The sequence below is a fragment of the Bubalus bubalis genome, chromosome 6, assembly GCF_019923935.1.
Source record: "Bubalus bubalis isolate 160015118507 breed Murrah chromosome 6, NDDB_SH_1, whole genome shotgun sequence".
NCBI classification, from domain to species: Eukaryota; Metazoa; Chordata; class Mammalia; order Artiodactyla; family Bovidae; genus Bubalus; species Bubalus bubalis.
Window position 1 is genome coordinate 107,659,916 of NC_059162.1, and position 23,292 is coordinate 107,683,207.

General features: G+C 46.1%; 1 protein-coding gene and 1 long non-coding RNA gene across 10 annotated transcripts in view; one reads left to right on the plus strand and one right to left on the minus strand.

Annotated features, from left to right (window-relative positions):
- INPP5B (inositol polyphosphate-5-phosphatase B) overlaps positions 1-23,292 on the plus strand; it is a 55,358-nt gene that overhangs the window by 24,303 nt on the left and 7,763 nt on the right. For 8 of the 9 annotated variants that reach the window (XM_044945232.2, XM_006077551.4, XM_006077552.4 and 5 more), the window contains 11 exons: positions 4,698-4,794; positions 8,657-8,824; positions 9,946-10,047; positions 11,520-11,634; positions 12,271-12,387; positions 13,002-13,189; positions 14,833-14,944; positions 17,366-17,475; positions 18,378-18,513; positions 20,201-20,311; positions 21,222-21,384. In XM_044945232.2, the coding sequence (XP_044801167.2) occupies positions 4,698-4,794; positions 8,657-8,824; positions 9,946-10,047; positions 11,520-11,634; positions 12,271-12,387; positions 13,002-13,189; positions 14,833-14,944; positions 17,366-17,475; positions 18,378-18,513; positions 20,201-20,311; positions 21,222-21,384 (1,419 nt within the window). The remainder of the gene's footprint in view (positions 1-4,697; positions 4,795-8,656; positions 8,825-9,945; positions 10,048-11,519; positions 11,635-12,270; positions 12,388-13,001; positions 13,190-14,832; positions 14,945-17,365; positions 17,476-18,377; positions 18,514-20,200; positions 20,312-21,221; positions 21,385-23,292) is intronic. The other variant, XM_044945231.2, reaches the window with a different exon arrangement.
- Positions 17,382-18,381, minus strand: LOC123334162. Its single transcript, XR_006551983.2, has 2 exons — positions 18,193-18,381; positions 17,382-17,549 (listed from the first exon to the last, which is right to left on the minus strand). It is a non-coding gene; the product is annotated as an uncharacterized LOC123334162 (long non-coding RNA).

Consider the following 23,292-nt stretch of genomic DNA (forward strand, 5'->3'; position numbering starts at 1 on the left):
ATGCAGCATAAGAGGGTTCAATCCCCAGGTCTGGCAGATCTCCTGGAGAAGGAAATGGCAACCCACTCCAGTATTCTTGCCTGGGAAATCTCATAGACAGAGGAGCCTGGCAGGCTGCATTCCATGGGGTCACAAAGACATTACTAAAGTGACTTAGCATGCATAGCATGCATGCATGGTAGGCTCGGGGCCACAGAGGAAAAACATCAGTCCCTGCTCCCAGAAGCTGCTGCTTTTGCTGCTGCTAAGTCGCTTCAGTCGTGTCTGACTCTGTGTGACCCCGTAGATGGCAGCCCACCAGGCTCTGCCGTCCCTGGGATTCTCCAGGCAAGAACACTGAAGTGGGTTGCCATTTCCTTCTCCAATGTGTGAAAGTGAAGTCGCTCAGTCGTGTCTGACTCTTCACAACCCCATGGAGTGCAGCCTACTAGGCTCCTCCGTCCATGGGATTTTCCAGGCAAGAGTACTAGAGTGGGTTGCCATTGCCCTCTCCCCCAGAAGCGGAGATCTAGCTAAAGAAAAAAGATGGATGAAAAGAGTTAAAGGTGGTTACAATTCTTTTGTGATAAATAAATGCCTTAGAGGTGAGCACTAGATATGTAAGGAGGAGAGGGCCCCAGAGGGCTTTTCAAAGGAGATAACTCCTGAGCTGAGTTTGAAGTTTGCCACATGAAGGTGTAATGGGCTTCCCTGGTGGCTCAGAGGTTAAAGCGTCTACCTCCAATGCGGGAGACCCGGGTTCAATCCCTGGGTCGGGAAGATCCCCTGGAGAAGGAAATGGTAATCCACTCCAGTATTCTTGCCTGGAGAATCCCATGGATGGAGAAGCCTGATGGGGCACAGTCCACGGGGTCACTGAGTCGGACACGACTGAGGGACTTCCCCTTCACATGAAGGTGTGTTTGAGGGGTGGTTAAGCTATACCGAGGATCAGGGGTGGGTTGGAGGCAACATTTAAAACGATAAATGTCACCCACCACCCTCGGCAGTGAAAGCGCAGAGTCCTAACCACTGGGTTACCCTTAAAAAGGTAAATGGTTTTGGTGTGACTGGATTACTGGGGTGAGAAAGAAGTGTTTGTTTTAAAATCTCTGTTTATTCACAAATCTTTTTTTAAGAATTATTTGTTTATTTATGGTTGTGCTGCATCTCTGTTGCTGAGCACAGGCTTTCTCTAGTTGATGTGAGCGGGTGTAACTCTTCCTCGTAAGTGCGCGGGCTTCTCACTGCAGTGACTTCTCTTGTTGCAGAGCACAGGCTCTAGGCACACAGGCTTCTGCAGTTGTGGCACACGGGCCTTGTTGCCCCGCAGCATGTAGAATCTTCCCAGACCAGAGATTGAACCTGTGTCCCCTGCATTGATGAATGGATTTTAACCGCTAGACCACGAGGGAAGTCCCGAAAGGAATGGTTTGAGTCAGGGGGTGTGGAAGATGGGTCTGGAGAGGTAGTCTGGGGCTAATTATAAAGGTTCTTGTATGTAGTACTTAGAGCTTTGGGTTTTGTTACAAAGGTGTTAGAAGTTATTAAGCCCTGCTTAATAAAGACCTGCTCAGATCTGCTTTTTCTTCTAGCAGCTGGCAGAATCCACTGGAGGGGATGAGAATGGCGGCTGGGAAATCCCTGAGTGTGCTTTCCATGCATATTAAGGGCCTAAACTAAGGCATGGCAGTAGGGATGGGGAGACGGTCGGGTATAAAAATATTTAGGAGAGAGGATTTATAGGACTTTGGGAACATGGAAAGAGGAAAACAATCCAGATGTCATCTGTTAGGTTGAGTGACAAGGGATTGGAGGTCTGAGGTTGGAAAAAGAGCAGAGAGAGAGTAGGGAAGCGGGAGAAGAGGAAGGGCAGGAAGCTGTGGCCAGAGAGGGAACCATGGGCTGTGCGATGGTGAACTTGGTAAAGAGCTGCTGACAGCCGACTTCCGTGCCAGATTCAGGAGAGAAGAGATTCCGAGAAGGCTGCCCTGTGGCTGGAAATTCCCCCAACGGTGCCTTAAAGTTTCCATACATGAAGTCATGAATGGTGACGTTCCAGTTCTTGCTGGACTGAGTCCTGAGAGAGATACTGGTTGGAGGGATCGACAAGATACAGGTCAGCAAGGTGGTTTCCCAGTCTGTACACTGCCTGCTCTGGATGGAAGCAGAGTCCACAGGGACAAACCACTTGTTCCCTGAAAGATAGCCTGACGGAGTCCTCAGAAAGCACTGACATGCAGAAAGAGCCTAAGTGTTATTCTTAAGTTTGTCTTTGCATGTCATGAAGCTCTATGAGTTTTTCTTTTTTTTAACTTTATAAATGAAGTAGACCCAAAGAGAGGAAGTAACACAGAAAGATGATGGTAGAGCTAAACTTCAACTTAAGTTTCCTAATGCTTACATTTGATACGTTGAGTACCATTACTGCTCCAAGTCCCTGGAAAGTAGCATAAAGATGAGAAAGTCCTTATCTCATACAGCTTACATTTTAATGGAAATAGCATCCAATAAAAAAAAAATGAATACAGATGTGTAAGATTTGATATCAAATGAGATTAGTACTAAGCACAGTCTTGTCCTCCGGAAGCTTACAGGCTAATGGGCAGACAACACACAGCCATCAGGGCTGTGATAGGAGAAGTACAGGGAGCCATGGGAACATCCCTGTCAGAGCGTCTGAACCCGGCTGGGAGGAGTCAGAGAAGGCTTCTTAGAAGAAACGGCCTCCAAGACGTGCCGTACACCAGGGGTTGGCTAACTCCAGTCCCCTGGGCCAGAGCTGCCTGCTGCCTGCTTTGGGATACAGCCCATGAACTAAGAATAGTTTCTACATTTTTAAACCTTTGAAGAGAACTAAAAGAAACTAATATTTTGTGACATGTGGAAATTATGCAGTATGTAAACATCAGTGACCATAAAGTTTTATTGGAATATTGCCATGCTTATAGCTGCTTTAACACTGTAATGGCAGAGTTGAATAGTGGCAGAGACTGTGAGGCCTGCAGCTAGGACATTAACCCTCTGGCTGTTTACAGAAAAAGTTGTTTGCTAGCTCCTGGCCCCAGGATGGGTAGGAGTTAGCCGTGTAAAGCAGAGTGAGGAAGAAGGAAGTCTGCTTCCAATGGGATCGTTGTATAACTGCAGTAACTTTAGTATACTTGGACTACAGCTTTCAAGGAGATAGGGGGCCGTGGTGAGCGATATGGCTGGAGAGGTGGGCAGGAGCCAGACTGAGAAGACACTTGGCAGCTGTATTAAGGGGTTTGGATTTATCCAATGGGAAGCTTTTTAAAGGTGTTATATTATCAGATTTTCAAAAAATCCTCTGGCCAGAGTGTGGAGATTAGATTAGAGAGGGTGGGGTGAGAGAGGAGGCAGGGAGATTAATTGAGGTCTCTCTCAGCTAGTTCCAAGGAATTGTTGGTAACCTAAACTAGTAGAGAGATATTGGAGAATATATTGACTTGAGATGCAATTTAGGAAGCAGAATTGAAAGCCCTTGGTGATTGATTAGAGGCATTGAAATGTAATTATTTTCATGTTGCGAATGACTGTGTTTTCTTTCTCAACTCCAAAGTTGTTTTTTTTTTTCCCCTCCCATTGCTGTGAATACATGGTTGACAAATCCATGTTTAGTAATAGTCTTCAGGGCAGAACTCCTTAGTGACTCTTCACGTCCACAGTGCTCCATGTACCTTGTGTATCGAAGCAGCATCTCTCTATGACCTCTTCATGCAGTTCCCTGTTGACAAGGAATCTGGCTTTTAAGGAGCAAAGAAGCAAGAAATTGGCAGATTAATTTTCCTTTTCTGGTTTCTCTTGGTTTGATAGCTTTCCCAAAATATTTCTTTGTTGCAAGTCCTCGGGCTCCTTGGTTTTCAGGGCAGTTTGTTGACAATGACAGGGACTACTCATGTTCTAGAGCACTTAGGCCCTCCCGGTTTTACTTCTCTCACCCTTGCCTTCTTTGTCCTTGAAGCTGAAGTCTCACTCACAGTAAATGGTAATAACGTCACTACATTATATTTCATGATATATTGTGTGGCTTTCAAAGTGCTTACTCACATGCCAGCTATTTGATCCCCACAATAAACCTGTGAGGAAGGCAGGACAGGTCAGATTACTGAGATCAGGGGACATTAGATGGTTACCCAAAGTCAAAAGATTAAAAAACAGCAGAGCTGATGATACAACTTAGGTCTGCAGATTTCTTAGCTTTGTTCCGTCTGTAATGCATTCCATCTCCAAGAAAAGCGGGTCAGACTAGTCGGGAGAGCTGTGTTTTCAGCAGTAAAGACATCTGGATGAAATACCTCCCGCCACCGCCGTGCCCACCCCCCGCCCCCGTCCTGGACCTGCTCTGTGGGAGCTTCATACAGACACTAGTAGGCCTTTCCTGTGCCTTCAAGTGATATGTGAAGCACCAGTCATTCCCAGACCGAATTTGAGAAGCTGTGGTCTGCATGGTAGAGCAGCCGTCCCTAACCTTTTGGCACCAGGGACCAATTTCATGGAAGACAGTTTTTCTAAGGGCCGGGGGTGGGGAGATGGTTTCTCCCTGCCCCCTGATGAGTCAAGGACATTGCATTTATTGTGCACTTTATTTCTATTATCATTCCATCAGCTCCACTTCAGTCATCAGGCATTAGACCCCAGAGGTTGGGGACCCCATATGAAAGCATATAAGTGTTTTCGTTCCTTCCCTCTCCCCACAGGTGGTTCTTCCTCTGACAAGCTGAGACCAAATGGGAAGGGCCTGCCTGTGGACCAAAGCTCCTGGGGTCAGAATAAACCAGAAAACTCGCTCTCAAGGTAACACAGCTCTCCCTTCACTTGTGCCTCTTGGGGCCGCGGTTTTCCTCACTGAAGAGCTAAGGCCACTACTGTGCATAATGTATGTTGTCCCACAGTTGCTGGCCTCGGACATGTTAGACTTTTATTGAGCATTTACTGTGTAATGTGCCACACATCATACACTTACACGGATTATCTTCCCTTGGCCTAAGAGGTAGGTACCATTATTTTCTGTGTTTCACAAGTAGGGAAACAGGTGAAGAAGAGACGTTACATAACTCACCCACGACCCAGAACCAGCAGGTGGCAGACCTAGGGTTCGAAGCTGAAGTCTAAGCCTACCTTGGAAATGGAGATTGGAAACGTGATTTCTCCCCCTCGTTTTTCAGAAGTTTCTTCACTCTGAAGATACTTCTTTTCCCCTCATTTTTATTTACTCTTTTCTTTTTTCTAATGCCGTTATATTTAGTGTATACTCCAGTTCCCCCTACTGACCATAGCTGGAATCATCTGGTCAAGATAAAAGCTTCCATGTGTCTGGCTTCCCAGCTGGCTCAGACAGTAAAGAATCTGCCTGCAATGCAGGAGACCTGGCTTCCATCCCTGGGTTGGGAAGATCCTCTGGAGAAAGGAGTGGCAACCCACTCCAGTACTCTTGCCTGAAGAAGTCCATGGACAGAGGAACCTGGTGCATAACAGTACATGGGGTCACAAGGAGTCGGACACAGCTGAGCTACTAACACTTTCACTTTCAATTATGCACCTAAATAGCAATGAACAATCCCTGCGTGATCACTCACCTAGAGCCGGACATTCTGGAATGTGAAGTCAAGCGGGCCTTAGAAAGCATCACTACGAACAAAGCTAGTGGAGGTGATGGAATTCCAGTTGAGCTATTTCAAATCCTGAAAGATGATGCTGTGAAAGTGCTGCACTCAAGATGCCAGCAAATTTGGAAAACTCAGCAGTGGCCACAGGACTGGAAAAGGTCAGTTTTCATTCCAATCCCAAAGAAAGGCAATGCCAAAGAATGCTCAAACTACCGCACAATTGCACTCATCTCACATGCTAGTAAAGTAATGCTCAAAATTCTCCAAGCCAGGCTTCAGCAATACGTGAACCACGAACTTCCAGATGTTCAAGCTGGATTTAGAAAAGGCAGAGGAACCAGAGATCAAATTGCCAATATCCGCTGGATCATGGAAAAAGCAAGAGAGTTCCAGAAAAACATCTATTTCTGCTTTATTGACTATGCCAAAGCCTTTGACTGTGTGAATCACAATAAACTGTGGAAAAATTCTGAAAGAGATGGGAATACCAGACCACCTGACCTGCCTCTTAAGAAATTTGTATGCAGGTCAGGAAGCAACAGTTAGAACTGGACATGGAACAACAGACTGTTTCCAAATAGGAAAAGGAGTACGTCAAGGTTATATATTGTCACCCTGCTTATTTAACTTATATGCAGAGTACATCAGAGAAGGCAATGGCACCTGACTCCAGTACTCTTGCCTGGAAAATCCTATGGATGGAGGAGCCTGGTAGGCGGCAGTCAATGGGGTCGCACAGAGTCGGACACTACCGAGCGACTTCACTTTCACTTTTCACTTTCATGCATTGGAGAAGGAAATGGCAACCCACTCCAGTGTTCTTGCCTGGAGAATCCCAGGGACTGGGAAGCCTGGTGGGCTGCCGTCTATGGGGTCGCACAGAGTCGGACACGACTGAAGTGACTTCGCAGCAGCAGCAGCAGAGTACATCATGAGAAACGCTGGGCTGGAAGAAGCACAAGCTGGAATCAAGATTGCCAGGAGAAATATCAATAACCTCAGATATGCAGATGACACCACCCTTATGGCAGAAAGTGAAGAGGAACTAAAAAGCCTCTTGATGAAAGTGAACGAGGAGAGTGAAAGAGTTAACTTAAAGCTCAACATTCAGAAAATGAAGATCATGGCATCTGGTCCCATCACTTCATGGGAAATAGATGGGGAAACAGTGGAAACAGTGTCAGACTTTATTTTTTTGGGCTCCAAAATCACTGCAGATGGTGATTGCAGCCATGAAATTAAAAGATGCTTACTCCTTAGAAGGAAAGTTATGACCAACCTAGATAGCATATTGAAAAGCAGAGACATTACTTTGCCAACAAAGGTCCGTCTAGTCAAGGCTATGGTTTTTCCTGTGGTCATGTATGGATGTGAGAGTTGGACTATGAAGAAAGCTGAGCGATGAAGAATTGATGCTTTGAACTGTGGTGTTGGAGAAAACTCTTGAGAGTCCCTTGGACTGCAAGGAGATCCAACCAGTCCATTCTGAAGGAGATCAGCCCTGGGATTTCTTTGGAAGGAATGATGCTAAAGCTGAAACTCCAGTACTTTGGCCACCTCATGTGAAGAGTTGACTCATTGGAAAAGAGTCTGATGCTGGGAGGGTTTGGGGGCAGGAGGAGAAGGGGATGACAGAGGATGAGATGGCTGGATGGCATCACCGACTCGATGGACATGAGTTTGAGTGAACTCCGGGAGTTGGTGATGGACAGGGAGGCCTGGCATGCTGTGAATCATGGGGTCGCAAAGAGTCTGACACGACTGAGCGACTGACTGAACTGAACTGAACTGACGGAAACCTATGATTCTCAACTCACTTTTGAGCCTTCCTGATACATATAGATTAATTTTTACATAGCCTTTATTAGTATGTGGGAGAAGGCAATGGCACCCCACTCCAGTAGTTTTGCCTGGAAAATCCCATGGATGGAGGAGCCTAGTAGACTGCAGTCCATGGGGTAGCAAAGAGTCGGACACGACTGAGCGACTTCACTTTCACTTTTCACTTTCATGCACTGGAGAAGGAAATGGCAACCCACTCCAGTGTTCTTGCCTGGAGAATCCCAGGGACGGGGGAGCCTGGTGGGCTGCCGTCTATGGGGTCACACAGAGTCAGACAAGACAGAAGTGACTTAGCAGTAGCAGTATTAGTATGTATTCATTACATGACCATCAAGCACTTAAATGGCATTTATTCAGTGTCAGAAATTGTCTCAAGTGTTTTATATATCTTAGTTCATCAAGTAATTTCAACAAAAGGTTTTTGAGCATTAGGATTCTGTTATATAAATATGTCAAATTTCCCTTAACTTTATATTTATTTTTCTTTAACCTTAAATGTTGGCATTTGAATAATTTTTAGTATGGCTATGAAAACTACACAAATAATAATAAAATATACATTTTTACTGCTTTTCTCTTTTATTACAGATTATTCCTGTGGAGTAGAGATCCAGTAGAATTATCGAGTCAAAAGATCTAGACAGTTGTATAGTCTTGTTACGTGAGACCCAGAGCCCAGAAAGAGCACTGTGTAAACTGAGTTCTAATTCACAGTCTGCCGCCGTCCAGCCTCATGAGTCATTCATGGTGCTGGGTCTCATTTTTCTCATTTGAAAAATGAAGAGTTAGATTAGATTATCTTCCAGGTTTCCTTCTGGTCTGAGATTCTATAAACTTAATATTTCTGGATCAATGTATATAATCAACAACATATAAGGGGGCTTCCCTGGTGGTCCAGTGGTTAATACTCTGCATTTTCACTGCAGGGGGCTTGGGTTCGATTCCCTGGTCGGGGAAGTAAGATCCTGCATGTCGTGTGATGTGGCCAAAAAAAATATGATAAAAACTTTTTTTCTCTCTCTCTCTTTTTTAATCCCCCTTTTTTCTAGGCACATGGGCTTAGTTGCTCCACAGCATGTAGGATCTTCCCGGATCAGGGATCAAATCGGGGTCTCGTGCATTGGCAGACAGATTCTTTGCCACTGAGCCACCAGGGAAGCCCTGATAAACACTTCGTATAAAAATTTTTTGTTTGTTTGTTTTTCTAGACAGAACAAGTCCAAATCTGAAATAACCAACATGGTTCGCTCCTCCACTATCACAGTATCAGACAAGGCTCACATTTTATCCATGCAGAAGTTTGGACTGAGAGATACAATTGTGAAATCACATCTAATACAGAAAGAAGAGGATTATACCTACATCCAGAACTTCAGGTAGCTCGCTGGATCTTAGACTGTTTCCACAGCAAAGTGATCACTCAGCTCTCTGAAACAGAAGCTCTTCCTCTGTACCCTACAGAGTCACTCCCATCATTTTCTGAATGAATGATTTCTTTCACTCTTCCTTGGCAGGCATTTATTCTGTACCTTTTCGGGCCAGGCATCGTGGGAGGGGTGGTGTGGTGGGAATGACACAACTTGCAGCAAACAGTTGCAGAAATATTTGAAGATAGCCCTGCATGGACGAAGGAGAGAGATCTTCATTTTTGGTTATGCCTCTGTGTATCTCTTGGTCATTCGGGGCCTTTGAAGAAAGTTGTTTGAATTGAAATTAATCACATGAAGTTAGTGATTGGTGATCTTTTTAGACAAAATGACTGAAAGTTACATGAATAAAGGGTGCAGGTTTGCCAGGTCTTTTTAAATCACTGCACTGGGACTATAAGACAAAGTAATGTTGCTTCTAGAGATCGAGATAGGGAGTTTGGGATGGACATGTACACACTGTTACACTTAAAACGGGTAACCCACAAGTACCTGCTGTATGGCACATGGAACTCTGCTCAATGTTCTGTAGCAGCCGGGATGGGAGGGGAGTTGGGGGAGAATGGATGTATGTATATGTGTGACTGAGTTCCCTTGCTGCTTACCTGAAACTAGTACAGCATTGTTAATCGGCTATACCCCGATACAAAATAAAAAGTTTCCAAAAAAAAAAAAAATCGAACAACAGAAAAAACCCTAGTGAATTATCTGAACACTGGTATTGCTTTCTTTCCAAAAATAGTTGCCAGGATACTTCTCTTTTCATTTCAGTAGCATGCACAGTACATAGTCATTTTGTGGATTGTGGCTCTCTAATTGCTATTAAAGCTAAGTAGAAATGTTCAGAGTGGGTCTCTACTGTCTGAAGTTATCACAAAAGCAACAAATGTCATGGCAGACTGCAGGTCACCCCTCGGTGCCGCAGTCACTTGTCTAGGACAGCTGTGACATTTCTTAAGTCTTCAAATTCCAGCCCAGAGAGACTGCAACCTGCCAGAATCAGCATCCAGTGCTCTCCCCGTCGTGTCCATAGTCCTCCCAAGTGACCAGTTGATTGTCTTTGGCAACAGATTTTTTGTAGGAACGTACAATGTGAACGGACAGTCCCCCAAGGAGTGCCTCCGGCCCTGGCTCAGCCACGATACCCAGGCCCCAGATGTGTACTGTGTGGGGTGAGTGCTTCTCTTCTCGTTGTCTCTGCATTTTCCAGAATGTGTAGCTGTGGTTGAAGGGATGGGGGCATGAATCTGTAACTGAGACTTTGCAGCAGGTGAAGGGGTTGAAAAATGAGCATATGCTCAATAACAGCTGCTCCTCTGTTCTGTGTGCTTCCTCATAGTAAACAAATTTCTGGCACTATTAAAGTGATGTGCTTGGCACTGGAATGCTAATATTTAATTTTGAGTGCAACCCCTCTGTTAAAAGCATGCACCTTGAACTGAATTTTATTACTTAGACATTCAATGCTTTGTTGGTTACAAAGCAAAAATATCTTTTGTGAGGGAATGAAGGTTAAAAGGAAAAAAAAAGGCCCCATCCAAGGACTTCCTTGGTGGTCCAGTGGCTAAGACCCTGTGCTCCCGATGCAGGGGGCCTAGGTTCAATCCCTGGTCAAAGGACTGGATCCTGCAGGCCACCTTGAAGATCCTTCGTGCCACAACTAAGACCTGAAAGTGAAAGTGAAAGTGAAAGTCACTCAGTCGTGTCCAACTCTTTGTGACCCCATGGACTGTACAGTCCATGGAATTCTCCAGGCCAGAATACTGGAGTGGGTAGTCTTTCCCTTCTGCAGGGGATCTTCCCAACCCAGGGATCAAACCCAAGTCTCCCAGTCAGATTCTTTACCAGCTGAGCCACAAGGGAAGCCCATCTAAGACCTGGCAAGCCAAATAATTAAATATTTTAAAAGGAAGGGCCCCATTCATCAGTCTTTTTTTTTTTTTTTTCCCCCACACCTACTGTCTTCTTACCACCGTACCAAATATTGTTGGGGAGGGAGAAGCAAAGAAGCCTGGGTGGTAACGTGTAAAGGGACTAGAATTTGGAATTTATAGAGAGCTAGGTTTCAATCTTGGAGAAGGCAATGGCACCCCACTCCAGTACTCTTGCCTGGAAAATCCCATGGATGGAGGAGCCTGGTAGGCTGCAGTCCATGGGGTCACAAAGAGTCAGACACGACTGAGCGACTTCACTTTCACTTTTCACTTTCATGCATTGGAGGAGGAAATGGCAACCCACTCCAGTGTTCTTGCCTGGAGAATCCCAGGGATGGGGGAGCCTGGTGGGCTGCCGTCTGTGGGGTCGCATAGCGTCAGACACCACTGAAGCGACTTAGCAGCAGCAGCAGGTTTCAATCTATTTGCCGCCTGGTGCTTATGTGAGGTAGTGATCTCGGATGTAAAGATTGGAGACTCTTCCAGGTACTTCAGGCTCATTATGAAGACGAAAAGGGCCACTGCTTGAGAAAGTACCTGGTGAGTTCCTGGGCCTTTAGTCCTTTGTCTCTAAGTGTTTGTTTTCTTCCTCTTTGAGGGTCCTGCGGTTTAGCTAGAAAGGTAGGCCTTACACAGCTTCACCAATCTGAGAATGTGCCATCTCGCACATTACCCTTCTCTACTCCCTGACTGGTTGCTTCTCCTGATAGGTTCCAGGAGCTTGATCTGAGTAAGGAAGCCTTTTTCTTCCATGATACCCCAAAGGAAGAAGAGTGGTTTAAAGCTGTATCAGAGGCTCTTCATCCAGATGCCAAATATGCAAAGGTATGAGAGGAGTCCGGGACCTTCTGACTTTGTGTTGCCGTGCAGGGAAACGCTAAGACAACTTTTCACTTCTGCTGCGACTTTCATCAAAAGCCAGCCCTAATGGGTGGTGGTCCCTTCCCTGGTGGTCCAGAGCTTGAGACTCTGCCTGCCAATGCAGAGGACACAGGTTCAATCCCTGGTCCGGGAAGATCCCACGTGCCTCGGGGCAAGTAAGCCCACGAGCCGCAACTGCCAAGCCCACACACTACAACTACGGAAGCCTGCATTTCTCGAGCCTGTGCTCCATAGAACCACCACAGTGAGAAGCCCGCACATCGCAACAACGGGTAGCCCCCACCTCACAGCAGCTAGAGAAGGCCCTTCACAGCAGTGACGACACAGCCAGCTAGAAAGGAAGGGAGGAAGGAAGTCCTGTTGATGCTGTGATGTTCAGTTCTAGAAGAGGCTTCTCAGGTCTCGGCACCTGTAGGCTGCTGAGGTTATCACAGGGTGTGGTCAGTGAGTCGCTTGGGTAATTACCCTGTTTCCTGGTGTGGAGCAGGAGATATAGGAGTCCTCACAGCCAGCTTCCCATCCACTTATCCTTTCAACTCCCCATTAATGCCATGAGTTGAATGCATGCCTGTCTTTCAGGTGAAGCTCATCCGACTGGTTGGGATTATGCTGCTGCTATATGTCAAACAGGAGCATGCCGCGTACATCTCAGAAGTGGAAGCTGAGACAGTGGGGACAGGAATCATGGGGAGAATGGTGAGTTCCTGGTTGGTACAGGGAGGGCCTTGGTCCCTAAGGTCTTGAGCCTGCTTCTCATGATACTGGCATCACGAGATGAACCGTCCCCTCATGCTGTAGCAGGAATTGATTGGAGGAGGCCATTCTGAAATTGTATTTTAGTGACTTACTGGCTGACTTGCCCAGTTAGCCCGCATCCTCATGGCCGCTCCACTCTGGAGCCCCCAAGTGGGTCCTTCCATTTAATGCATGACCCATGTCGCAGAAGCTGTATTGGATCACCAAGGAAAAGAAAGAAAGAATGCTAAGAATAGGTTTGCCATTTTTCTTCTCGAAGCTGTTAAAGTCCTCCTTTTAGGTTCTACTGTGAGAGCTTAGCTTCCCGGGGGGAAGGGAGAGTGTGTGGCTTGCCTGCCATCTATTGCAGAGTGGACTTGCCTTCGCCGCTGGCCGCCTGGTCCTTCTGTCTTCTTGCATTTGTTTTCCCACCTATAAATATGTAACCCTGCTTTACTCATCTCCCAGGATTGTGACACAGACTGACTAAAAGAGAACATTTTGAAAGCCCACGGGTTTGAATGACTATCACAGTGCAGTTGGGAACTGTGCCTTTTCTGGGCTCCCTTTCACAGGGTAACAAAGGGGGCGTGGCCATCCGGTTCCAGTTTCACAACACCAGCATCTGCGTGGTCAATTCCCACCTGGCAGCCCACACGGAGGAGTACGAGAGGAGGAACCAGGACTACAAAGACATTTGTTCTCGAATGCAGTTCTGTCAGGTCGACCCAAACCTGCCCCCTCTCACCATCAGCAAGCACGAGTGAGTCTGGCCTTCCACCCCAGGCAGTGTGCCGGGCCGCACGGTCCAAGCCGAGGGCTCTCTGTTTCATTAGGGAGGGGACCAGGGGAGGCCTCCCACCACCTGAGCGGGAACTCTCAGCCAACTCTCAGTTATACAGGGATTACACCTCTTGGAAATTTTTAGTTTCCCAACTTACCATCTGGCCAACCTCTCAAATTTTCTCAGACACCATTTGTTCCTGGAAAATGTGTAAGATGTTTTTTTAACACAGTCCGCCTTGATGCAGCGTCATGAGAAAGCCACGCCAGCGTGGGCGTCTCGAGCACAGGTTTTAGAAGTATGGTTCAGGGTTCTGCTGCCTATTGTCTGCAGAAGCATGTGCGGTCGAGGATGGGGCTGCATTTCCCAGTCTTCACGTCGTCTTTTTCACCTCTTGATTCAACATTTTGGAGCCGTGGTTGCAGCTGCTTGGGATGTCTTATGCTAATGTTTGTTCTCTTTATTTCATTTATCTCCAGTACTTGCTCTCTGTCTAAACTCAAGGCATACTGGAATTTCAGGCTTTACAGTAACACTTGAAACTTATGCCCCTTCTTCTTATAACAAGGAAGAAGCCACTGGGGCTGTGGTGTCTGCCAAGGAGTACACAGAGCCCAACCTCTCATCCGCCTGCTGCGTCCGTAGGACCATCTTGATTGGTGTGCTGGAAGCTGCCAGAATGGCTTTCCGTCTCCAGGGGACCTAGCAGGGACTGGGTCTTCCATTCTGCTGACCCGGCAGCATCCCAGTGTGTGAGGCTGCATGTCAGCTTGTCTGCATTTAGCTCGTGGGCGCATTCATTTTGGAGTGTGTATGCTGCCGTGCGGCTTCTCTCATAACCCGGCTCTTGGCTTCACATAGAGCAGTACTGGTCTTCCCAGAATGTGCAGTGTCACCTGGGAGCATCCAGTCATCGTGTTCCCAAAGCAGCAGGTGCAAGAAAACACCTGTCGCATTCTGCAGAAAGAGCCGGCCAGTAACGCAGTGGTGGTTAAACAGAGACGCCACTGGGCAGGTCAGGCTTTGTTTCAGAGGAACTCTGCTCCAGAAACAAAGGCTAAGAGCATGCTTTGGGGGCTGGAGTGTGCATGGAGGCAGAGGCGGCATTGTGGCATCATCTGGCTTGGGGTCCCTGAGTGATTGACAGGACTCCCAATACTTGATCTTTCCCCCTCTTCCCAGGAGAGGTAAATTATTGTCTTGCTTTTAGTTCTTATTAGACTATCTTTCCAGCTGTGCTCGGTCGCTTCAGTCGTGTCTGACTCTTTGTGACCCTATGGACTGTAGCCCGCCAGGCTCCTCTGTCCATGGGATTCTCCAGGCAAGAATACTGGAGTGGGTTGCCATGCCCTCCTCCCTTTCCAGCTGTATGGGAATAAAATAGTCAAGGAGAACACAAGGCTGTTGCCAGTGAACTTGGACCAAGATAACTGAGTAAGCGGCATGCTAGAGACGATGTTAAATGGGATGGCAAGAGGAAAAGAGACCCTGAGCAGTCAAGTTCCTTCCCCACGCAGCCTACCCAAGAGACTGAGCCTCCGGGGCCTTTTGTCAGAAGCACACCGGATAGGGTGGGTGAAGCCCCTCCTAATCCCTGTGCTCTTTGTGCTCTGTCCCCACAGTGTGATCTTGTGGCTGGGGGACCTCAACTACAGGATAGAAGATCCGGATGTGGAAAAAGTGAAAAAACTCATCGAAGAGAAGGCCTTTCAAACGCTGTATGCGTATGACCAGGTACCAGCGGCCACCCAGGCACTCTTCAGGCAGCTGTCGTTGCCCTGCCCCACCCCCCAGGGGGCACAGAAAGCCTGGCTGCCCGGCTCCGGCTCCGCCTCTTCTTCCTCATCTTGGGAGGGTTCCCTGAGGAGCTGGCACCCGCCATCCCTTCCTTCCCTCCATCTGTGCTCCCTCTCCTATAGCTGTCTGCCCCACTGGTCCTGCCCTTGAGGTTTGTCTCCCCTGGAGGCAAGAGCTGTTCTCTTTCTCTCTGTCTCATGTGTGCCAATTCATTCAGTCATTCAAGTTGGGGCCAAAAGGGAGCCAAGCTTCTCATCAAGACGATATTAGTCCTTTGTATATTTCAGATGATTTACTGATGTTTCGAGTCGGCCCCCTGCGCCCCCTGCCCCTCAGCAGACCTGTGCCGTGTGCGGGACCACTCTTTTTCTGAAGGGCTGTGTTCACTTCCAGAAAGAATCTGTTCCGTCTCCTGCTAGCCTCTACTGTTGTTTGGATTATCATTCCTTTCTCAGAGCATTAGCTGTTTCCCAGGACAAGAGAAACCTGTTTCTCTCTGACCTTCAGGGTACTCCTATCAAGAGATTCTGAAACTGTTCAAGCGGTCAGAGTTGTTTGGGATGTCACAGTCCTTTTTCTTTCTACCCTGTATCTCCCTTTTAATCATCTTTGTACTGTCATTAGTCTAAATCTTTCTGTTACCTTTGTTTTTCTCCCAGTGGGATCAATTAAGGGGAAAAAAATCCCAAGTCTGTTATGTCTTTCTTTATAGAATAATCTCTTTAGTGACCCATTTTTCTCTTCCATTCTTTTCCTTGGTAAATTAGTCTCTTTATTCCCCTTTTCAGCATTATCCCTTGTCTGTCTTTTTTCTAGACTGCAGCATTCTTATTTCCCTGGGAGTTCAATACCATCTCTTCTTCCCTTCTTTTCTGGTCTCTCCTTAAGTAATAGTAACCAGTTTGTGTGTTGCCTTGCTTTCCAAATGGTTTCAAGATTTATATTTACCCATTTCTTGTTTTTATTTTTTACTCTTCTTATTCTGGCTATGCTCAGTCTTTGCTGTGGTTTGTGGGCTCCAGGGCACACGGGCTCAGCAGTTGCCACATGAGGGCTTAGTTGCTCTGAGGTATGCAGGATCTTAGTTCCCCCAACCAGGGGTCAAAGCCAAGTCCCCGGTATTGGAAGGTAGATTCTCAGCCACCAGGCCATCAAGAAAGTCCTCATATTTACCCATTCAAGAGTCATCTTGGACTTCCCTGGTGGTCCAGGAGTTAAGACTGTGCTTCTGTTGTAGGGGCGTGGGTTCAATCCCTGGTCTGGGAAGTTCTGTATGCCATGCAGTGCATCCAGAAAAAAGTGAAAAGGAAAGCATCATCTTACTGTATTTTAATTTCCTGTTGCTTTTTCCTTAATAGTATTTTTTTTTTTAAGGAATTCCTGTTTTGTGGTTTGTCAACTGTTGTCCCCTGGATAGCTGACCCTTTCACCAAAGTTAGAGCTTACAGTTCGTCACCAGGCCACACAGCACCAAGCTTGGTGCTCCAGGGAGGGGGCAGGAACACCCGTGGTTTTTCTCTCTTGCTGAGAAGGAGCTCTTAGAACCAGTGCAGTGGCAAGGAGGCCAGTTATCGTAATGTGTCAGGCACTGTTCTAAGTTGACAGCTTATCTCTGCAACAATCCTGTGAGGCAGATTCTATTATAAATCCAGAATTTACAGATGGGGAAACCAAAGCATAGAGCTCCCCCCAGTTCATATAACTGATTTGACAAACCTCTTTAAAGAATTGTTTTAGTTTAAACTTAATTCATAATGGTTTGGTTACACCTCTACTACATATTTATACATACTTGGAGGTTCCCTTTTACTTTTTGGATTGTATCTTTACAGACTTTTTTTTAATGCAGTTTTATCCCTGTGTATATTGGAACACCTGTGCTACACAGATGATGTGTTTGATACCTGGAAGAGAAACTATATCCATAAACTAATCCTCCTAGGGGCATCTCAGTGTGATGGAGCTCAGGCCCTTCAGATGTGGATATGGTTTTATAAAAGAGCATTAAAAATTGTACAGCAGGCAGAATAGTCAACATGCTCTTCTTCCTGGGAGTTAATTAACTCAAGGTCTTACAGAGTAACTTGCTTTCTGTTCTGTTTTTTTTTTTTTTTTTTTGACACTGCAGTATGTGGGGTCTGAGTTCCCCAACCAGGTATCAAACCCATATCCCTTGCAGTGGAAGCATGGAGTCCTAACCACCAGAGAAATCGCGCAGAATAGTTTTCTCATGGGCTTTTCCTTTGGGGTTAGGGTTTAGATTCCAGATTGGTTTCCTTTCTTCTGCTAATTCAAGGTTTGACCTTTTTATGCTGAGATTTTTTTTTTTTTTTTTTTTTAATTCCATCCTTTGTGTAGCTGAGAGCTCAGGTGGCTGCTAAGGCTGTCTTCGAGGGCTTCAGCGAGGGTGAGCTCACGTTCCAGCCTACCTATAAGTATGATACTGGCTCCGATGACTGGGATACCAGGTAGGTCAGAGGTTGCTTCGGAGGCTGAGCAAATAGAAACTCAGAAAGTTTTGAAAGTACTTTCCCTCAGGGACCTACAGAGGAAGATAGGTTTCCTGTCACTTCTTCCTCAGGTCAAACATTTTCTCTCAGTATCTGTTCATTAAGCAGACTGCTTTCCTACACTTTAAAAAAAAAAAAACTTATTTCTTTGGCTGGTCTGGGTCTTAGTTGCAGCACACAAGATCTTCGTTGTGACAGACAAACTCTCTAGCTGTGGCTCAGGGCTTAGTTGCCCTGCGAGGCATGTGTGATCTGGTTCCCTGACCAGGGATTGAACCTGGGCGCCCTGCATTGACAGCATGGAGTCCTAACCCCTGGACCCCCCCCAGGAAAGTCCCCACAATAATTCTTAAGACGCATTTCCCTTCCAGCCATGCTTAGGGTGATGATTCCAACAGACTGAGCTTGTACTTGGTCATTAATGGTAGTTCATATTTTATGAGGGCCTATGGGATGCTGTTCGGTACTTGTATTATCTCATGTAACCTTCTCAACAACCCATTGAAGTAGGTATGATTTATTATCTTCATTTTATAGACCGGGGAACAAAAGCCCCCCACCCCCAAATTCAAGATCCTCCCAAGCAGGCAAGTGTCAAAGCAGGATTTAAAGACAAGCAGTAGGAATTCACGACCTGTTTTAACCAGCATCTTTTGAGGCCCACAGAGTGCTTACCCTCAGATGGCTGTGACTCTGGCCTGATCCCCATAGGAAGGTGGAAAGCAGAAATCATCCTGAACAGCGTTTTAGCTTTGAGTGCTCACAGCTGTTTGGGGGTGACACCTACAGGATACACGCTACCCCAGGCGTCAGGCGCCGCTGTGCCTCAGAGGGCTTTCAGTGTGGGCTTTGCATTTCAGCGAGAAGTGTCGTGCTCCCGCCTGGTGTGACCGGGTCCTCTGGAAAGGGAAGAACATCACTCAGCTGAGCTACCAGAGCCACATGGCCCTGAAGACCAGTGACCACAAGCCTGTCAGCTCAGTGTTTGACATTGGGGTAGGTGGGCAGCTGGGACCAAGCTGCCATCGTCCTCTAGGGAATTGGTCCCCACAGCTGAGACCACTTTTGTCTTTCTGGTCTCCTCCTCCCAGCTTGAGTGAGAGGAGGCGCCTTTTAAAAATGGTTTTAATTTAAATTTAATTCATAAATGTTTTGTAGACTTCTACTCTATGTCTCTACGTACATGGAAGTTCCCCTTTGCTCTTTGGACTGTTTCTTTCCAGACCTTTTTCTATGCAGTGTGTCAGTATTCTATATATAACATAGAGGAAGTTTCTCCCTTTTCGTAAAAGAAATCTATCACACCCATGGTTCTGAGAACATCTTTTTCCCTCACTGGTTATTTTTTAGGAGATCTTTTCATGTCGGTAAGGGTAGCGCTCCCTCCTCATTATTTTTAAGGGTTGTAACATGTTTCATAGTATGGATGAACCATGTTTGTATTGATAATTTGTTTCCAAAATGGTGCTATGATATACATTGCTATAGTGACCAGCCTTCACATATATCTTTGTGTGTCAATGTGAACATTTCTGTAGAATGAAATTCCTGGAGGTGAAATGAGTGATTCAGAGAAAAATGTATTCTATTTTTATTTGAACCTACAAAATTATCCTCCCAGCATCCTTACCATTTTACTCTTCTGCCAACCATGGATGAGCTTCTTTTCCCACAGTCTGGCTAATACTGGGTTTTAGCAATCTTTTAAATTTCTACCAATCCAGTGAGCCAAATGAGAACGATACTTCATTCTTTTAGATTATACTTCCCTGATTACTAGTGAAACTGAACATCTTTTTTTTTTTTTTTTGGTCGAAGTATCGTTGACTTACAATAAATATCTTTTTAAAAAAAAATCTTTTTATTTATGTATTCTCCACTTGTATCTCCTCTTCAGTGACTTCTGTGTTTCCTTGTATATTATCAGTTCTCAAGGGTGCAGGCAGAGGTGCCTCAGAATCCACAAGGGTGTGGGTGGCTTGAAAAAAGCCTAATGAGTGTTATAACTAAGGTTTTATTATTGGAAGATGACAAGAATTGTAATTCAAAATATAGAAGGGAAACCCTGACAAAAGCTTCTTGGCTGATGGAGCACAGGTTTAAAAAGCCTGTGAAATGCTGCTTTGACTCAGAGCCCTAGAGAAGCTCCCACCTGCCGGCCTGTTGGCAGCAGCAAGCATAGCAGAGACAGACAGGGGCGTCTCTCTGCCCTGGCCTAAGACCCTGCAGAACCACTCACCCAGCTTTCACTCCCGTATCTTTTTTTCTCTGCTAATCGGGAAGCAGTTGATTTTATGAGAGGCTTTGCCTCTGGGGGACCCTTCTACGTCTACTGTTAATTGGCTTCTTTGTTCATTAATTAAATCTGTTTAGTATTCACTTTCTGTGTTGCGATCAACTGCTATTTCCCAAGGCTGTGAACGTCCTCTAAAAGCAGCCGTCTCCAGCCTTTTTGGCACCAGGGACCGGTTTCATGGAAGACAATTTTTCCATGCATAGGGAAGAGTGGGGGATGGTTTGGGAATGATTCACACACGTTACATTTGCTGTGTACTTTATTTCTGTTATTATTACGTCAGCTCCACCTCAGACTATTAGGCATTAGATTCTGGAGACTGGGGACCCTGAAAAAGAGAAAGTGGGTGGAAGCCAAAGCACTAAGTCTCTGTTGTTTCCCTTCCAGGTGAGGGTCATCAATGAAGAGCTGTATCGGAAAACTCTGGAGGAGATTGTTCGTTCCCTGGATAAGATGGAAAATGCCAATATCCCTTCCGTGTCCCTCTCCAAGCGAGAGGTAGAAAGGATGTGATAACGCATCTGGCTCTTCTCTTTGTAGAACATAAATCTCATCTGCTAGGTCTCAGAACTCGAAGGGGCACCTGTCAGGCTCCTGGACTCTATAGTCTTCCTTGATCAGCTGCTTCTAGACAAACTGAGGCTGATGATGCCCGCTGACAGGCGAGGAGGGGGTGTTGGTTGAGATTTGGTTCACCTCTTGATCTTTTAAACCAAAAGCCTGCAACCTTTTGTGACTCCTATATTTTACCCACCCATGGGCCCTCCATGAGTTAAATAAGTCACAGAGGATCCAAAATATGTTTCACTTGATCTTAGTATAGCTGTGTGCATTCTTGCCCTGGGTTTGTCTTCCTACTGATGCTTTGCTTTGAGATTGAGTCCAAAATGTGGGGTACCTATGAGTTGATGAGAGGGAAGGCAGTATGGAAAAGTAACAGGCATTGGGAGAAGTCAATTTAGGGCTAAAGATTTTTCAGAGAAGTGCCACAGTATAGATCATCCAGAATTGACAGTAAAAAGTCTATTAAATGAGGATTTATGGTGAGGGTATTTTTAATGTCCTAGATGTCCAGCTACAGGGAAGGAGGAGCTTCAGTTTCACATTTGGGAGTGGAATGTGTGAAGGATATTTTGGGTATGGTCTTTTGGTATAGGAGATTTAAAATTGGATTCTGTTAGGGAGTTTTTTTTGTTTTTTTTTGAGTTTAGGATTTCTGAGTTAAACACTAACAACTGGTCTTTAGTAGTAGCAGCTGTGGTCTCCCAGGTAAATACTTAAAAGCATGATTTGAAAGAGATGGTCCTTCGTTTTCTTCCCAGGAAGGGCAAGGATTGCCCGGTTGGGGTGGTTGGGCAGGTTGCTGAGGGGAGGGCCCTGGTCTGACTGGTCCCGGGCCTGTCCCCAGTTCTGTTTCCAGAACGTGAAGTACATGCACCTGCAGGTAGAGTCCTTCACCATTCGGAATGGACAGGTGCCGTGTCAGTTTGAGTTCATCAGCAAGCCTAACGAAGAGTCCTACTGTAAGCAGTGGCTTCGAGCCAACCCCAGCCGAGGGTTCCTCCTGCCAGGTAAGGGCTCTGTCCCTGGCTTACTGGTGGCTGGTTTGGGGAACACCCTACCCTGTCTTTTGCCCATTCTCCTAGAATAAACTTTTTGTTTCTGAATGTTTTGTTGTTTGCTTGAAGCTTTTTCAAAGCCCTGTGGATGTTCAGTTCAGTTCAGTTGCTCAGTTGTGTCCGACTCTTCGTGACCCCATGGACTGCAGCGTGCCAGGCCTACCTGTCCATCACCAACGCCTGGAGATTATTCAAACTCATGTCCATTGAGTCCATGATGCCATCTAACCATCTCATCCTCTGTCGTCCCCTTCTCCTGCCTTCAATCTTTCCCAACATCAGGTCTTTTCCAATGAGTCAGTTCTTCGCATCAGGTGGCCAAAGTATTGGAGTTACAGCTTCAGCATCAGTCTTTCCAATGAATATTCAGCACTGATTTCCTTTAGGATGGATTGGTTGGATCTCCTTGCTGTCCAAGGGACTCTCAAGATGGAGATCCATCCATGGAAAGATGTAAAATAGTAAAGGGCGTGAGTTCACTGTCAAAAGTATTCTCAGTCATGTGGATGCTCTATAATTTCACACAGAAAACACAGGAGTTCTGTGAAGCAGGTGTGGCTGTAACAAGAACCCTTTCACTTTCTGTCTCACTATAGTCAATTCCTAATTGTCTGGTCTTGTGGCGAAGATAATAGGGTGGTTGTCCAGAAAATTATGTCCAGCCTGACCACCCGTATCTCTCTCCCAGCTTCTCCTTGGCACTGTGTTATGCTGTGAAGCAAAGGGGTTAGCTTGTTTTGTGGTCAGTTCACATGTCATATACAGATGAGAGAGCTGGACCGTAAAGAAAGCTGAGCACTGAAGAATTGATGCTTTCAAATTGTGATGCTAGAGAAAACTCTTGAGAGTCCTTTGGACAATGAGGAGATCAAAACAGTCAATCCTAAAAGAAAGCAACTCTTAAATATTCATTGGAAGGACTGATGCTGAAGCTGAAGCTCCAGTACTTTGGCCACCTGATGTGAAGAGCTGATTCCTTGGAAAAGACCCTGATGATGGGAAAGATTGAAAGCAAAAGAAGGGGATGGCAGAGGATGAGATGGTTAGATAGCATCACCAACTCAATGGACATGAATTTGAGCAAACTCTGGGAGATAGTGGAGGACAGAGGAGCCTGGCATGCTGCAGTCCACAGGGTCGCCAAGAGTCAGACACGATTTAGTGACTGAACAAAAGCAAGTGGACAGTTCACAGTCTAATAACATGTTATATTTTCTACTGGATCCACACCTTCTTATCAATTGTTTCTAGCTTGAGCGTCAGAGAAGGCAATGGCACCCCACTCCAGTACTCTTGCCTGGAAAATCCCATGGACGGAGAAGCCTGGTGGGCTGCAGTCAATGGGGTCGCTAAGAGTCGGGCACAACTGAGCGACTTCACTTTCACTTTTCACTTTCATGCATTGGAGAAGGAAATGGCAACCCACTCCAGTAATCTTGCCTAGAGAATTCCAGGGATGGAGGAGCCTAGTGGGCTGCCGTCTATGGGGTCGCACAGAGTCAGACACGACTGAAGCAACTTAGCACCAGCAGCAGCAGCAGCAGCTTGAGCATGAAGTGAAGTCACTCAGTCGTGTCTGACTCTTTGCGACCCTATGGACTGTAGCCTACGAGGCTTCTCTGTCCATGGGATTTTCCAGGCAAGAATACTGGAGTGGGTTGCCATTTCCTTCTCCAGAGGATCCTCCCGAACCAGGGATCAAACCCCGGTCTCTCACATTGTAGGCAGACGCTTTATCATCTGAGCCACCAGGGAAGTAGAACCTAGCTTGAGCAGTGCTACCTAGAATGTGAATTTAATAGCAGTTACCTGTTCATGTTTCTGTTTACTGTTTTCAGTTCCCCTTTGGACCATTAACTC